We start from the raw sequence: 17,597 nt of genomic DNA, 5'->3' as shown, positions 1-17,597 counted from the left end.
GGAGTTACACACACCGGACACAAAGCAGCTCCATAAAGTAAAATACAACAAAATGTTTAATGAGCAAATTCGTCTTAGCAAATATGAAACTGCCACAGAGTAGGAGAGGGACAGGAGCCACAGGGCTGGGGGCGGGTCCGGGAAGACTAAGGGAGAGAATCGACTACATAAGAAACCAGTGAGGGGACCGGAGAGAGGACCAGAGACCAAGAGGACGGGAGCTGTGGTCCTGGAAAAGGAGACGGCAGGGCACCGGGGACCGGACAACAAAATTCAAAATAGTTTGGCCATAAAATATAAACACGCTATGTTTCTATGGTGGGGAAGGGGAAGAAAAAGGGGGTATAAGGGAGAAGAAGAGGCTGTTCTGGAGAGGGGCTATGGGGGTCCTACCCCACCTGCTGTGCACCCCCTCCCCATCCTGACCCCTTCCCTCTGTGTCTGTGGGTGCGTGTGTCTGTGTGGGCCTGTGTGCGCACTTCCCCAATCCCCTCCCCACCCCAAATCCCTACCCCCACCCCCCCACCCTTAATTGCTGCCATTCCAGTTGCTGCCGGCTGTCATTCGGCTGTCACTCCTCTGCCCATCGTCTTCAGAGGGGGAAAAGAGGGGGGGCGGGAGGGGGAGAAGCCCTCACCAGCCCTGCCCCCGCCCTCCCCCACGGCCTCTACCAGAAGTCCCGGCGGTGGTAAGAGTCGGGGTCACAGTATTTTGTGACAACCACTCTGTTGGCGAACTTGCGACCCGTCAGGCCCTGCATGGCTTTCTGGCAGTCAAACACAGAGGTGAACTCCACGAAGATCTGTGGGAGCAAGAGGCAGGTTGTGAAGGCAAGGTGGCCTCTCCACCTCCAAAGATGAGCTGGCTCACTCAGCACCCAGCCAGCATCTACCCAAACCCAGAACTCCTGTGGAGTAAGAGCAAGGGAAAGAGGGCTTCACCACAGGTTTGGGGACATTTACTCCAACATAACGCCAGGATCAAGGAACCAGAGAGCACAGACCAGACATGCAGAGGCGTGGAGAGTGAGAAAACAGCAGAGGGAGGCTTGAGTCAAGAGCCACAGGAAACAGGGGCAAGCTCCCCAGAGGAGAGGGGTCACTTGTGTTGAGCCACCCCACAGGAGAGAAACACACAAGTATCTCACATGAAATATAATACATGAGATAGGCTTTAAATTATTTAAGCAGAAAAAAAAAGGGGAAGCTAACACAAATGAAGAACAAGATATTGGTCACTTGAACGTGGGTGCTGGGGCACTACAGCACTGCTGTGTGTGCTTCAATACAACTTAAATGACATGCTCCAATACTACTACGTCACTAGGGTAGTTTCTCTCTAAAGTACATTTGAAAAGAATGATAATCCAGTTTAAACACAAAACAGGTAAGCTGATCCGAGAGACCAGGCAGGGTCTTTCTGTTAGTTCTTCCTACAACTTTTTACTCAGCCCCTACATGAGCCAGTCTCCACTCTAGTGCTGACGAGAGCACTAAACAAAACTGACATGTCAGGGACGATGTGTTTCCACGACCCCACAGTGAAGAGCAGGCAAGAGGAAACACTGCCTGCCCTCCACCTCCCATCCTCTGCCCCCCCACATGACACCCTTTCCACTGCTCCCCAAGCAAGCTCATCCAGCCTGACATCCAAACCGGGATCAGTGTGTCAATGATGCCCGAGTTTTATCAGACCCCAAGCTTGGAATGCGGCTCTGTCCAGGTCACTGTTTCCTACACATCTCTGCTGGGCTGTCTCAGGACCTCAAAGCCAGAACCTCAACAGTGACCATGTCTCCCTTGCTTCTCACCTGCCGTTTCCGCCCAGTCACCAACGCCCAAAGTCGGCGCACCTATCTGACTCCTCCCTCCCTCGCATGGCATACCCAAATGCACCGCCACTGCCTGGGCACTTCAGGCTGATTGACTCCCATATCCATCCACTTCTCTCCATCCTCCTGCTTTGCTTTACGTCAGGTCACCATCTTTGACCCAGCTGATAGCAAGCTGGTGGTTCCCAAAGCTCTAGAGATCACATGGCCGTTGCCTCTCGGCCCCATCCAAATCCCCAGCCTGCAGGTCCCAGCTCTGCAGGGCCACATTAAGTCCCTGCTGTACACTCCACGCCCACTCCTGTCCATCTTCTAGGGACCATCTCTGAGTGTCAGGCATTCAACCACACTTGATGCCTCTCAAAGGCTTCCCACCCTCCTCACTCAAAAGAACATCTGACATTCTTTCTAGAAGACCTGCCGCACCAGGCCACAGCCCCCGACCTCACCGCCTACTACTCTCTGCTTTTCTCCACTCTACCTACAAGCCTCCCTACAACAGCCTCCTCACTGTCCTCAAACACACCAGGCTCTGCGCTGGCTGCACCCTCTGCCCAGGTCCCCATCTGCCTGCTGGGCTAACTGGGCATCACTTCAGCCTGCTTAATGCCACCTATTGACCTTGACTTTGACCATCCTATCTAAAAAGTGACCAGAACAATCCTGCTCCCTTCCCTGCTACTGCCTAATGCAGCGTCCAAGTCTCTAACAACACCAGTCGCAGGACCTGGCCTGCTTGAGAACAGGAAAAGCATCCTGCAGATTCACTGGGTGAGAGGACCAGTAAACTCAAGTCACGCATGCTCCCTGCTTCCCGAAGGGTGGTGCACGGTGCTTACAGCTGGCACAGTACTTGGACGTGACGGGACGCAGTACACTCGGAAATCAGACCACAAGAATCAGACACCTGATCGTGTGGCCCCTGTCCTCAGAGGAGGGGCTCTGGGAGCTGCTGTGAGAGTTCAGGGGTAACACAGGTGAGCTTAGCAAAGAGTGTAGCACCCAGGAGACACAAGTGGGTTTATTGTGGTGACTACTTTTAGCACTTTCCTCCCCACTCCACAGGCAAGGCCAAAACACTTGCACGAGATCACATAACAGAGCCAGGTTTTGAACCAAAGTTGCCTTGATATAGAGACCAAGTCCTCAGCCAAAACAGCACTGCACTCCCCAGCCCTCACCACATGCCCTGGGCCACCGAAGGGCCACACGCTTCTCTGGGCTAGAGTAGTAGGGTGTGTGAGAGTATGTGAGGGAGAGCGAGAAAAAGACAGCAAGAGAGAGAGAGAAAGGTGGGGGGCAGGGGAGACACACATATACACACACAAGAAAGACAGCAAGAGAGCAAGAGAGAGGCGGGGGTAGAGAACAGACACACACCTTTCCACAGCCAGGCACCTCGACGCCGTCCACGGGCCGGGGGATCTCGATGGACTTCACGAGCCCATACTTGCTGCACTCGTCACGCACGTCCTCCACAATCTCCTCGTACTCCTCGTCATCCAGCAGCTCCTCAGGCAGCACCATGTTCATGAGGCACAAGACCTCGGTCGGGTGGCCGCCCATCTGCACCTGGGAGCTCATCAGGCCCGGCACTTGCAGGGTCACAGGGGTCTGGTTGATGGTGCTCTGTAGGGCCAGTGGAGGACAGGGGCATCACGGGGCCTGGTCCAGCCCACACCACCCTCCCTCAAGACCCGTCTCCCCAGCCCAGCCCTCCCTCAGATGCTGGCCCAAGGAAACCTGGGCCCTGCCCCTGAAGGCCCAGGTGCCCACTCCCAGCTCTGCCCAAGAAAGCCAGGGGCGCAGCTTAGGAGGACCTGCCCCCAGTCCCACCAGCCCCTTCCCACCCCCAGGTGTCCCTCTAGCCAATGGAAGATGACGTGCCGGGGGGCTCACCAGCGTAGCATTCTTGGCTCCCACACTCGCCCTCTGCACGAGCAGTTTCTTATCCCCCAGCTGCATCCCATTCAGCCCCGCAATGGCCTGCGTTTGGAGGACGAGGGGTGGAGGGGCGCAGGGGAGAGGTGCGGGTCAGGGGCCAGGAGCCCAACACCTCCCCCCAAGCCACAATACCCCAGAGCCGGGCATTGGTTGGGGAGAGGGGAAGGCAAATGGGCGAGAGCTTGGAAAGAACCAGAACCAAGGGAAAGGGGCCAAGTCCCCCACTCAGGGCCCTGCTTGAAGCCGGCCTCCTCCCGCCCATCCCAAGAAGGGGAGACCTCAGCACAGACACAAAGCGGGGATGTGGGGTAAGGGCGGGTGTGGCAAAATCAGGGGCCCAGGCTCACCTGATCTGTGACGTTGATGTCCACGTACTCACAGAAGGCGTAGCCCTTGGAGAGCCCCGTGGCACTGTCCTTGACCAGGTTGAAGGCCTTGAGAGGCCCGAACGATGTCAGCAGCTCTTTTACCTGCAGCGGGCCGAGACACTATCAGGGTTTGTTTGGGCCAAGGCTGGGGAGGGGAAGGGGCCAGGAGGCGGCGAGGGTCTACCTGGTCATCATTTAGGTAGTTGGGTAAGCCCCCGATGAACAGCTTGTGGGCAGAGTCTGGGACCACAGTGGACACAACTCCTGAGGAAAGAAGGGAGCAGACAGACTTGACTTCCAGCACAATGGTACCACCAAGAACCCTGGGGTGCATCTGCGGGGAGAGGCCTGTGTTTCCGCCGTCCCCACACCCACCCAGCTACAGCAGCCGGGGGACAGAGAACACACTGAGTCTCCCGAACCTGCCCAGCCTCCAAGTCTCACTCTAGCAGCATTCGTCAGGACGCGCTGTGACAGATAACAACATGGCACAGCAGCAATAGTCCCTGCCCTTGGGCCACAAAGACCCAGCTCATACCCAACCTGCTACCTACACTGTGTGACCTTGACAGGTTACATGGTTCTGGCCCTAGTGGTGAGGGGTCACGATGACACACAACCCCGTTCCTCATCCTTCGGGCCTCAACTCAAAGCCCTCTCCCATCACTGCTGCCTAACTCAGGTCTCCCCATTAGCCTCTACGTCCTTCCCCTCCATGGTCCAGCACTTGGCACAGCTACGCAGGCCCCAGCAAGTCACACTGGCAAGTCACACTCTGGCCTCAGTCATATGTGACATTGGAGGAGTCTGCTGTTCGGTGTCCGTGAGGGCTGAGGTGTGCTCAGCCGAATCAGCACTCTGTCCCCTGTGCTCAGCGGGGGCTGGTACAGCAGGGTCATGTCAGCTGAGTGGGTTTAACGACCACCATGCATCCGCCCCCAATCCTGCCCTCCACTGAACTTTGGATTCAGAAACATGTGCCTGCCAGATGGTTCAGCCCAATGCTCCACAGGGTGTGCAAACATGTCATCCAATTCCTGGAACCTTCCTGTCAGGCATGAGCCGCGGAGAGCCCCAGCATGGTGTCTTGGCACAAGACAATGAAAATATGGACCAACACCCAACCAGCCTGACCTCCTCCCGACTTTCCAAGTTCAAAGTCAAGTGCCAGGCATACAGCCTTGCCTTGCTCTGCAGTACAGCACAAGCGGCCCCACCCAATCTGCTCCTGACCCTGGGGGAGGTACTGGTGAGACAAGGAACGGGAAAGAGCCTCAGACACTGAGCCACTGCACCCATCAGAGGCTCCCTCTCCCACTACCCACCCCAGCCCTTCAAGCCCACACTCATCACCCTGCAGAAACGCTGGCATCAACCCAGCCGCTCTGACTGCCAGAGTCAAGCCCCATCAGGGTGGGGCCGGGGGAGCTTGCAGACCAGTGACCCCACCTGTCCAAGGTGGGATGAGCAGAAGGACTGCACAGGGAGCAGGGGCTGCAGACCTAGCATTCACTCACCACAGGCCAGGCACCGCATTCAGTCTACTGCCTCAGTGCTCTCCAAGGCCCTGTGCGCAGTCTAACAGGGGTAAAGTGAGGCACAGCGAGTGAGTACCAGCCTGAGGTCACAAAGGCAGAAGAAGGAACCTCCCTTCCTCTGGGCCCACACTCACCTGAGTCCACAGGCAGCTCTCGGCAAGCCAAGGGCTTTGCTGGGGTGCTGCTACTCTGCCCAAAAGCAGAGGAAGACAGTAGAGACTACATCACCTGAGGGTGAGTGGCAGAGACAGGTGAACCCCGGCAGTTGGGCCCGGGCTGGTACTCGCTGTGCCACACCTCAGAGAAGCACAGGGCACTGAGTGGACCAGAGTCAGCCTCCCTGGGTTCAAATCTGGGGTGTAGCACTGAGGAAGGCTCCCCTGGGCCTCAGTGTTCTCATCTGGGAAATGGAGAGAATGCTCACACCTTGTGCAGAGGGCGCATGGATCAGAACGATCCGCGCCAAGTGCACACTTGGGACGAGGCCTGCGGCCGGGCCTGGACCAGTGCCAGGGGGCATTCAGTCAGCGCTGCAGTGACTGCAGACCCTTTGTGGACATTGGCTCTGATGCAGAGAAGGACAGTGACCTATTTAAGGTCACTCGGCCAGGAAAGGGCAATGCAAATTGGGAACCCAGGTCGGCCTTAGCACTCAAAATCAAGCCCCTGACGCTCTCATCTCCTGACAAGAGGCAAGCCCCCAACACACCGGCAGTGGGCTCCTCCCTGCTTCACACATCTGTTCTCTACCAGAGGGGCTACCTCCCATCCTCAGCTCTAAGGCCTCCCTCAAACTCCAAAGAACCCCCCTCCCCGGGTCCCCCTACAACTGAGCAATCTTTTCTTCTGCCAGCAATTACCTCCTTCTCAGCAGGAGGGCCATGACTGCCTCGGGCACTGCTGTGCCCCCAGCGCTGACCACTGGGCCTGACCCAGGACAATCTCATTGAGGGAGTGGGCGACTCCCCACAGGCAGGAGCCTCCTGAGGCAGAGTCAGACTCACCCTGGGTAAGCTCGGCACAGGGAGGGCGCTCAGAGATAAGCTGAATTCGCAAATTCAAAGATTATGGTGCTTTTCTGACTCGCAAAGACAGTTCCTCCTCTCCCTGCTCCCAATTTCCATCTGGTCTTGAAAGAACCGACCAGGACCCTACATCGGCACTGCACAGTTGGGCCTGACTTCAGTAGGAACATGTTTAAGGTTTCATGACTCCGGATGACGCACGCTTACAGTTTCAGGTCCTCACCCGTTATACAGGTAAGGAAGTTGTCTTCCAGGTTCCTTAAACGTTTCTTTTCCAGCAAAAATGTCTGTTAAAGTTTATCAAATGCTTTTCCCTTCTAGCCATAAAATTGATTTTTCTTGGAGAAAAACACTAGCTCTATTACAGAGAAAGTAGCACCAGAGGATGCTTAACCTGCTGGCAGAATCGCACTTCCTGCCACCACCTCCCAAAAGGAAGATTCACCCCATCACGGCAATCTGGACCCCCAGGCTCCTCTGGATAGGCAAATCCCAAAGCAAGAAGATCAATGAATGATCTTTCTACTGCTTAATCACGGCCACCTCTAGAAAAGAGCCTGAACTAAGGGAAGATGACCAAAAGCAACTGATCGAAAGCAACTGTCTTCGTGTCTGCGATGCCTCCGCTTCCACAAGTAGGAGGCACCACAGGGAAGGAGGCCCCCAGACTCCAGGCATCAAGATACCTCGCTGGGAATACAGCTAATCACACCCCTGAGCAACTTATTACTCATCCCAGGCCTCAGGTCACAGTATCTACCAAGCAGTGGGTGGCAAACCTTTTGAGGAAAGGGCAAGTAGTAAATATTTTCAGTTTGTGGGCCATACGGTCTCTGTCACTACTCAACTTGACCACTGCAGCACAAAAGTAGCCTAGACAATGCACGAGAAAGCATGGCTGTGCCAATAAACCTTTATTTAAAAAACAGGCAGTAGGCCATATTTGGCTCCCAAGTTGTCACTTGCCAACCCTTACACTATAGGACTGTCACAAAGATAAACAAATCCACAAAGATAAACAGATCCACAGAGCACAGCTGGGACAGTGCCTAACACAGTAAGCATCAGCAAGTGGGTGGCCTCCTTCCATAATTAAAAATGAATTAAAACACATCAAATTTACTAGGAAAAGGCACAAAGAAAAGTTCTGTGGGGCCAACCCTGTGGCCGAGTGATTAAGTTTGCAGGCTTCACTTCTGCAGCCCAGGGTTCGGATCCTGGGGACGGACATGGCACCACTCATTAGGCCATGTTGAGGCGGCATCCCATATGCCACAACTAGAAGGACCCACAACTAAAATATACAACTATGTACTGGGGGGATTTTGGGAGAAAAACGCAAGGCGGGGGGGAAAAGATTGGCAACAGTTGTTAGCTCAGGTGCCAATCTTTAAAAAAGAAAGAGAAAAAGAAAAGAAAAAAATAGAAAATTTCTGTAGCTTGATCTGGGAGATAGTCCCACAGATGTACGCACAACACAAAAAGTCATCAGGCTGTACACTTAAAGAATGTCACTACGCATCTTACCCCATTTTGAAAAAAGTTAAATATATGCATGGAATTTACCCAAACCATTATACACAAAGCACTGGAGACAAGCCGGGGACCCAGCACCGAGTCCCGAGGTGCTGCCCTGTGACGCTACATTCCCCCACTTTGCAAAGTGTTGACTCAGTTTCTACAAGGTGTCCTTCAGTGCAAAGCCTCAGCAAAGAACCCCACATTCTCTAACCCCAAGGGCCTGGCTTACTCCCTCCACACCCAGAGCACACGAGCGCTCACTCTACCTTTCCCAGAACAAGCCCAGGGGCCTGAGACCGGGGCCTCCCAGCTCAGCTACAGCAGCACTGGCTCCTCCAACCCCACTGTGCTCCCCACACTCCAACAGGGCCTCAGAGGCCCGAATCCTTACACCCCATCTGCTGGCCACAGGGGGCGGCAAACAGCCTGCACGTCGAGTCTGGCCCACTGCCTGTCTCTGCACAGCCAGCAAGCCTTTGGAAAAGCTATTTCATGACACACGAATCTTAGATGAAACTCAAATGTCGGTATCCATAAATATTAAGGCATATGAGACAGGGCCACACCCACTTGTTTAGGTATTGTCTGTGGCTGCTTTGACATTACAACCACAGAATAGAGTAATTTCAACTACTTACGGCCCACAAAGCCCATATTTACTATCTGGCCCCTGACAGAAAAAAGCCTGCCAACCCTAGCTCTACTACGTTATCTACCAACCCAGAATGATACTGAACACAGCTGTGAAGAACAGCAGAGGCGTCAACAGAAGCACTGAGACAAAAAAATGAGAGAATATCCAGGTGTCAGACGGACCCCACACCAGGAGCTCTCCCTCCCAGCAAACTGCTGACCCGCACGTACATACATGCTCACACTGATCCCTCAGGTCCCTGAGCCAGGGGCCCCTCACTCCCCGCAACATCTTTGGTCTGGTCAAGGCTCTGCCACTTACAAGCCGTGCATCTTCAAGCACAGAACAGTTCACCCTCTCTGGGCCCCGGGTGCCACCTCTGCCAAGTAGGGAGAACATCCAACTCCCAAAGGTTTGGGGGCTGGGATGAGAAGATGTGTCCATTCCAAAGCACTCACACTGCTTCCCAAGTAGCTCCAGCTGGGCTGTAGAGGGGAGGGTGGGACAAGACCCCCACTCACCGGGCACATAGACGGAGGGGTTCTCCGACATGCCAGGCAGGGGCTGGTAGTCATGAGGCCTGCGGATCTTCAGCGACTGGCCCTGGAAGATGATGCCATCAAAGGCCATGGCCTGGGTGGTCTCGTCCACTGAGCGGAACTGGAAGAAAGAGGAGGAGGTAGTGAAGGGCAAGGGTCAGTGGCCAGTCCAGCCCCCCACCCCCCGGGGTGCTCTAGACAGCAAGCCAGTGGAGAAGGGACCACAGAAGGGCCCAGGGAAAACAAGGGCTGCTGCCGAGGTGCTGGAGCCAGAGCAGCACACACTCCCCGACCCACCCAACACCCAGCTCACCTCCAAGAAGGCAAAGTTCTTGTCCTGGTTAATCTGCACAGCCAAGACGGGATTGCCAGGGGCCTGAGTCAGGCCCCCCAGGCGCATCTGGGCGTTGAAGAAGTCCATCATGGCCTCCTGCAGAGGGAATAGGAGACAGGGGGGGGCGGGGGAAGGGAGGTGGAGAGAGGAGGGGAAGGGTGAGAGAGGGAGACACAGAGGGGTTTGGGGGTGAGGGGAGAGGGAGGAGGGATGGGAGAGGGAAGGAGAGGGGCGGGAACAGGGGAATACGGTGGGCAAGAGTCCACGGTAGGAAGAGAAGCAGAAGGAAATGAAAAACAGGGTGGAAGCAGAGGCAAGAGGCAGCCAGGGGCCAAAAGGCAGGACAGGAGGGTGGGAAGAGCCACAGGGGCCCCAACCAGGGGAAGGAGAGAGAGTTCAAGAAAGATGCAAGGAAACCACGATGAGAAGAGAAAACACAAACCAAAGAAACAAGACGACAGGACACAAGAAAAAGAAACATCCAGCAGCGACAACAAGAGGAAGATGGTAGGAAAGTGGAGCAGCAGCAGGACAGAGAGGCGAGCAAAGGGACAGAGGGGAGGGGCGGAGGGACGCAGGGCGGAGGAAGAGGGAGGAGGGTGGGCGGGAGGGGAGGAGAAAAGAGTGATGTGGAGGGATCTGGCCCTGGAGTCCGGGGGCTGGTTTATCAAATGTAGCAAAGTGCAGGTTGAGAAAGTCAGAATGGACCTTACTTGCCTTCGACGATGGTAGCAAACTTTTTGTTGCTACGAGGGATCTCAGCCCCACAATATTTCACTTTAAAGAGAAATGGAAACAACTCTTTGATCTCGGGATTCTCAGGGGGTGCCACGGGAGGGGGTGGGGAGAGGGGAAGGGGAGAGGAGCGGTGGGGAAGGTGGGGGTCAGGGCGATCAAAAATAAAAGAGCAGCGACCATGGGAGGGATGTGGGAGAGGATGGGGACAGGCGGCAGAGAATGAGAGGCGTGTCAGAAAAAATTGAGGGGAGCGTGCGTCTGTGTGTGTGTCCGAGTCTCCCTCTCTGTCTCTCTGGATTCAGATTCGGATTCGTAGGTACGTTATGTGTGTGCTTGATCCCTGGGTTGCTGGAGGAGGGTGGGGGAGGGGAAACGGGAGAGGGGAAGAGGAGGGAGGGAGAGGGCCACCCCCAGCCCGGCCCCTGGCTGGCTCAACTCCATCGGTCCGTCTGGGAGGGGGCCGGGGGGGTCTTGCAGGAGCAGAGTCTGACCCGTGCAGGTTCGGGGAGGGAACGGAGGGGAGGAGTGGGTGGGAGTGGGGAGAGGATAGGGGCAGGGGATGGGCAGGGGAGGGCAGTACCTCAGTTATGCCAAAGGGGATGTTGCCCACGTAGAGGCGCCGGGCCTGTCTGGTCATCTGGCTCCCGACCACAGGTACCGGTGTCGGGGTCACAGCCAGACCGTCAGGGGTCATGGTGGGGAGAAGGGCGGTGGCTGGAATCTGACCCGCAGCTTCAAAAGCAATGGAACAGGATCAGACGACGCACTCTGAGAGCTCCCTGTCCTCATCCACGGGAGGGGGGCGGCTCCCTGACAGACAAGCTCAGGTGGGCCGGCTCAGCCACAGCACCCCCCAGAACTGCTGCCTCTGAGAAGCCAGGCATCCTGACAGGAGCCCAACGGAGGCGTCATCCCCACTCCCCGATGGGGGCTTCAAAAGGGCAGAGCAGAGAGCCCAGGGTGCAAACCTCACCTGCTCCCTCCCCAACAGTGAGAGTGACAGAGCAGCAGCCAGCACCTACCTTGCATGGCCTTATACTGCATGGGCGTGATGTGCTCGAAGCCGGGCGGGGGCACATCCCAGTATTTGCGGACCTTCTTCTTCTTCTCATGGCGAGGGGAACGACTGGGGGAGGGGGAGGGGAGAGGGGGGCAGGGCGACCTCAGTCTGACCAAAGGTGGGCCTGTGAGCCCCCCCAGGCTCCCCACCAGTAGTTCAGCACTCTCCAGGAGGGAGAGAATGTGGGTCAGGGCCGCGCCCAGGCCTGGGGTAGGGTGCTCGTTTCAAGGCAGGTGAAATCTCTTCCCCAGTGCTCGGGCCAGGGCTGGACGAGGACAGGGTAGGGTGCAGGGAGGGAGGCAAAGGGAGTGGACGTCAGGGGGAAGGGACAGGAAGAGAAGCTCACATCAGTCCACCGTGCTCCTCTTTAGCGCCTCTGGTCAAAGGTTTGCTGGGGGGGGAGGGAAAGGCATGGGGAGGGTGACTGGGGACCCTCGACTCCCCCACACACCACACCCCCCAAGCAGACTGAGCCCTGAGGCCGGGGGCAGGGCCGAGGCAAACAAGCGGCAAGCAGGCCCCCTCGGCCCTGCCATTCCCCCCCCCAAAACCTCCCACCTCAACAAAGAGAAAGGGAGGAAGGACCAGACAGACCACTTCCTAGTTGGAGACACTGAGATGGGAGGTGGCAGGAGGACTTCCCACCCTTCCTCACCTAAGGGGGGCAGAGGGAACAGAGAGGGGAGCCAAGGGAGGGAAGAGGCACAAGAAGAACAGAAAACCAACACCCCCAAGCCACAAAGCTGCCCAGGGCAGAAATGTTGCCCAAGAACTCCCTTTTCCCGGGAGGCAGTGCACAGCCCGCCCCCCCATCCCACTGAAGACAGTCCCACAGAAAACCACAGAGAAAGAGAGTGGAAAAGAAGAAACGGCCCTCGGAGTCAGGGAAGGGGGGAGCCCCTCACGAAGAAAGACAGAATCAACACTGTCTCCACACTCAACAGCAACAACCCACCAAAAACTATAGGAAACCCCCCAAACAGGGAAAAACCTGAATTCAAGACAGACAAGCAGCAAATCCCTCCCCTAGACACACACAAAGAGAGAAACCAGAGAGGCCCAGGGACGCAGTCGGCACACAGTCTAAGCACAGGGACACCCCCACTGCTCCCCTCCCAGGCTGGCCCACCCCAATCCGTGCCCAGCCAGGGTCCCTGAGCCCTGGTACCTTCTTCGCCGCCTATCTCGAGAGGCGCTCCTCTGGTCCCGGTTTCGCCGGTCCCGGCTCCGGCTCCGACGCTTGCGGTCTCGGCTTCGAGAGCGGCTGTGGCTGCGCTTTCGGTGCCGGTTCTCCTTGTCCCGCTCTGGGCAAGGGTCGGGGGGCAGGAGGATGAGCTGAGGGATGACCCGGCCCAGCCCACCCTCACACTGGTGGCTATGACCCAAGCCCCAGGGAGTCCACCCCCAAGGGGACGGGATTCGATGGAGGAGGGGAGAGAGCAGGCTTCCTGGGTCCATAAGTGAGTCCAAGGACCCTGGGGCACCAGTGGGACGGGAGCTGGTTACCTGAGGGGACAGGGCCTGGAAATGCCCCCGGGGTGTAAGATACCTGAGGATGCTCAGGAGGAGCTGGGGAGCCAGAGAAGACAGAGGAGGCTGGCTCCTGGTCCCCCTCGAGGGCTGAGGGGCCTGACCCCAGGGTCGTCCCTGAGAGGGGCAGGGCTAGAGGCTGGGGAATCAAGAGACCCAATGATGTTTTCCTGAAGGGACTCAGTGACCCCTTAGGAAAGACCTCCTCAACCAGCTGGCACCCATAGCCCCACCACCGTCAGGTGCCAGGCAGGATCTCACATCCCCAAGAAGCAGGGAAACCCAACCCGTACCTTCCCAACCGGGTGAATAACGCAGAACACCTTCCCCAGAGGTCCCTCTTTCGGAATTTGGAATGGGGGGAGATGCCCCGCCCAGTGCCCCACCCAGACCCAAATCCCAAACCCCGCCCCCATCCTGCCAGCTCACTCCCTCAAAGGCAAGCACACGGGGACTGGGGTCAGGGCATTCTCCAAGAGCTCTCCGCCAGCCTCTAGACCAGCCTCCAGTCACCCTTCAAGCCCCTCACTGGCCTGGGGGCAGTACCTAGGAACGGAGCACAACTTTGCCAGCAAAACCACAGACCCTGGGGTCACCAACAGACCTTTCAGCCTGTGAAGGAGGTGCAGGCTAAACCAAGAACTGGGGCACTGCACTGCACTCTATTTCCTTGGTTCAAAGCCACCACTGACTCCTCAACTCCCCGTCAGGCACGTGTTAACATACCTACAGACTCTACCATGTGTCTGGGGACAGGAGGTGGAAGAGGCCACAAGAAGAGAACGTCCAAGTGGACTTCAGCCTCAACCATAGTGTCTTGTCTTGTTTTTCTAAAGCAATTAAATACGAACTTTCTGTAAACAAATCTCAATTCCAGAGTCACTAAAAATCCAGGAAAAACATACACTTTAGAATAGGAAAAAACCTAACAGCAAACACTGGGACACCTCCTGAAACCATGCCAAATAGCTTCACTTGTACTTAATCCTGGAGAAAACTCCCTGGGAGCTCATGAACAAAGAGAGAAACTGAGGCACAGGGTGGTCACATGACTGGCCCAAGGCCAAAAAGCAAGGAAATGGTGAATCCCAAACGTTCATCCTATCACATCAGCGAGTTCAGTTGAACACTAGGCCACACTCCTGAACTCGAGTCAGGCAGAAAACTCCAGAGTCTGGCTGGAACCACTAATAACAATAGGATTAGCTCCTTGCAGGCAAAAAAAAACACAAAGTAAATCAAAGACTGGAAAAAGGCACGGCCACCAGGCGGGCAGTGTAAAGTAGGAGGGAGGCACACAGGCACTGGGCACGGGGAAGAGAACTGGCCTGGGGCTTTGGGCCGCTGGCTCCACACCTGTGAAATGGGCAGGCTGGGAGCCCCAAAAGCCTCTCCTGCTGCTGAGGCTCCAAAACAGACAAGCAGGCAGAGAGGAGCCAACAGGGAGGGAGCAGTGATGCCTGCTGGTTGCCCAGAACCCAGGCGAGGAAATTAATTCCCTGCAGACACAGATACACTACGCAGGGGGAGCTGTGGTGAAGAGGCCGGTCCACAGAGACAAACACGTGCGAAGGGCTTCCTCCTAAAGCAAGAGCTCCCTCCACATACACCCACACTGGACAGATCAGAACAGAAAGGAGATTCGCTTGCTCAAAATGCTGTGGCCACCTTGTGGAAACAGCGCCACAAACCCAGGAGATGAGCCAGGGCTGAAGGTCTGGCCTCCCGGTACCGGCGGGGATGAGCACCCAGGCAGCACATCCGCAAAAGCCTCAAGGAAGGGCTCAATCAGCTCCACCTGGCGAAGCAGGGTAGTGGAACGTGGCCTTGCAGCCAACCAGGGCTCAGCGTCAGTTTCAGCTTTTCCACTTTCCAACTGGATAAAACCACGCAAAGACAATCAAACCTTTAAAACTTGGCTTCCTCTTCTCTAAATGACAGTCACGTCTACCCACCAGGTGTATGAAGACTTGGCAGAATGACGTCCGAAAAACACCTTTCCCTGCCCTTCCCCAACCCTGACACCATCACTGAAGACGACGAGAACCTGCCTTGCCTCTCTACTTCCTAAGAAGGAGCTTACTACGCCACGGATGATTTCACAGCAAAAAACAGCACTTATAGGACACCTAGTGTATGCCAAACCACACACCACACACTTTACATACGTTACCCCATTTAATCTCAGCTCTGCTCTAACTAGACCTGGGAAAGTTTTTAAACTTTCTGAGGCTGTTTCCTCCTTCGCAAAAGGAAGAGAAGCACTCCAGCCTCACAGATCTGTTATAAAGATCCACTCAGAAAAACCATACAAAGAACTCAGCGAAAAGCGCTCGGAGTTTAACTGCAACCTTCACTGCTACCATCCTTATTAATTCCAAAAACCCAGTAACAAAAGAACGATGATGGTCAACCCAGAGATGAAACAAACAGGCATAAAGATATTAAAGTAGCACAACTACGAGGCAACAAAGTAGACATCTGACGCAAGTACGCCAACTCCAGAGCCCGTGCTGTCAGCGGCGCCTCACCTAAACGCAGACACACGCCGCGGGCACGCAGTCCACGTGGCTCCTTCCCCGGGCGCGGTCCCCTCATCCAGCCGCCCCCGACCCAACTCTAGGCTGCTTCAAAATAATTGCTGCGCCCCTCATTCAGCCCTCCTCAAGAGCCTCCCCTTCCCTAGGCCTAAGTTTCTTCACCTTCAAACCCAAATAGGGAGACAAGAAGGATTTTTCAACTGTCTAACGACTCTCCAAGTTCTGAAAACCTTGCAGCCTGCATACTGATCGGCACCAGCACGGCCCGGCGCTGACTCGGCATCCCCTGAGGACTGCTTGCCCCTCACCCTCCCCTACGATACCCAACAGAACCGGTCCCTACTCGCTCCAAGCCTGTTTCCCCATGTCCACGTTGAGAAGATTTAAGAGGCTGAGCTCAGGGGCCCCCAGTTTGGGATGCGACAGGAGAGGAGGTCTGTCTCCAGTTGGGGCAGGATGCGGACAAACACTCCATATTGCAATTATTGGGGCCGACAAAGCCCACGTGCAACGAGGATGCACGCGCGTGGGGGGCGCACTTTAAAATGACACGAGACGTCCCTTTTTGAGGAGGAAACCCGCGCGTCGCACGCGTTGACCTGAGGCGCCCCACGACAAGAGCCGGGGCGGGGACCCTGGCAGGCGAGTCCGCAGGACACAACGCAAAAGACGACCGCGGGAGCAGGCCGGCCAACCCCGCGCCCACGTGAAGGCGGGGGGTGGGGGGGCTCACAACCGCCATTTTGGAACAAAGGGGGCGTGGAGACGAGAGACGCGGGCCCAGCCGGAAGCGGAAGTGCCGAGGCAGCGGGAGAAAAACGAGGGATTGCGGGACCCGAAACGTATATATCACCTCCTTTCCAGATTATTAAAAAACAGCCCGCAAGCGGAAGCCCAGTAAGCCCGTCCGGTCCGCGCCGCCTCCGCCGGGACCACGTGGGGCGCAGACCCGAACGCGGCGCGCATGCGTCCGAGGCCCGCGCCCGCCGCCCCCTCCCCTCCCGCGCGCGGCGGCACGCCGAGAGGTCACGTGAGCGAGGCGCGCGCCGGGCGGGGGGGGCCCCCGCGCGGCCCTGAGAGGAGGGGGAAGCGAGGGGAAAAATGGCGGGGGCCGCTAAGGGAAGCCAAGAGCCGCACCGCCCGCCGCCCCGCGCCCCCGGCGCCCTCACCTTGCTTATTCTCGTTGAGCTGCCGCTCGAACTCGTCGAAGTCCGACATGCTGAGGCGGCCGCGTAGGGCCCTGTGCAGCTCTCGACTCGCCTTGCCGCCCGCCCGCTCCGGCCGCTTCGGCTACTTCCGCCGCTCGCTTCGGCTACTTCCGGCCGCCGCCGGCGCTCCGCCGCCTCCTACCTAATCAAGCCCGGGCCTCCCGCCCGCCCCGCCCCGGCTCCGCCCCTCTCCCCACCCGCCCGCCCTCCCCCCAGAGCCGGCTCCGAAACGCGTCGGCTGTTTCCGGACCGTAGAGGAAGGAGTTGGGAGCGGCAACTTCGGCTGCTTCCGAAAACACCCGAAGTGAGGATTTCGCCGGCTTCGAAGGCTTTCGTAACTTTTCGGAAATTAGCTCCTCAACGTTCGGGTGTTTCCGTAGGTCCTCGCGTTCCTTGGCGCTCAGCCCTCCCCCAAGAGTTCGGCTTCTTCCAACAATTCAAACCGTCCCAGTCTTCGGCAGCTTCCGCAGATCCTGCTCTTCTCCTTCGGCCCTGCCCAAGCAATCAGCTACTTCCGACAATCCTAATCGTCCCGGACTTTGGCACTTTCCCGAAGGTTTCCGGCGCTCGCCCTCGGACCCTCCCAGAGATTAAACTCGATTCCAAGCTTCGGCTCTTTCCGGAGATTGCACTCGCTCTCTCCTCCCTCCCCGGAGAACTTCGGCTTCTTCCGCTACCGCTTCGGGAAGGCCTCACTCACGGGAGACAGCTTCGGCTTTTTCCGTCAGCACTTCGGCTCCTTCCGGCTTCGGGAACCGAAAAGGGAGGGAGGACGGCGGTGAGGTGG

General features: G+C 56.9%; 1 protein-coding gene across 2 annotated transcripts; it reads right to left on the bottom strand.

The window, feature by feature from the left end:
• Positions 1-38: 38 nt before the first annotated feature.
• U2AF2 (U2 small nuclear RNA auxiliary factor 2) lies at positions 39-16,958 on the bottom strand. 2 transcript variants are annotated; one of them, XM_070558587.1, is made up of 12 exons: positions 16,772-16,958; positions 12,701-12,836; positions 11,879-11,923; positions 11,495-11,598; positions 11,053-11,204; positions 9,714-9,830; positions 9,383-9,521; positions 4,328-4,407; positions 4,123-4,245; positions 3,719-3,817; positions 3,212-3,460; positions 39-802 (listed from the first exon to the last, which is right to left on the bottom strand). In XM_070558587.1, the coding sequence occupies exons 1-12, from the start codon at positions 16,818-16,820 to the stop codon at positions 668-670; spliced, it is 1,428 nt and encodes a 475-aa protein (XP_070414688.1). In that variant the 5' UTR covers positions 16,821-16,958; the 3' UTR covers positions 39-667. The 2 variants fall into 2 exon arrangements, with proteins under 2 accessions (XP_070414688.1, XP_070414689.1); XM_070558588.1 differs by having other exon boundaries at positions 3,731-3,817.
• Between the last annotated feature and the right edge of the window lie 639 nt (positions 16,959-17,597).

Source organism: Equus przewalskii, chromosome 9 (assembly GCF_037783145.1).
Source record: "Equus przewalskii isolate Varuska chromosome 9, EquPr2, whole genome shotgun sequence".
In the NCBI taxonomy this organism is placed as follows: domain Eukaryota; kingdom Metazoa; phylum Chordata; class Mammalia; order Perissodactyla; family Equidae; genus Equus; species Equus przewalskii.
This window is presented reverse-complemented; position numbering and strand designations above follow the sequence as displayed.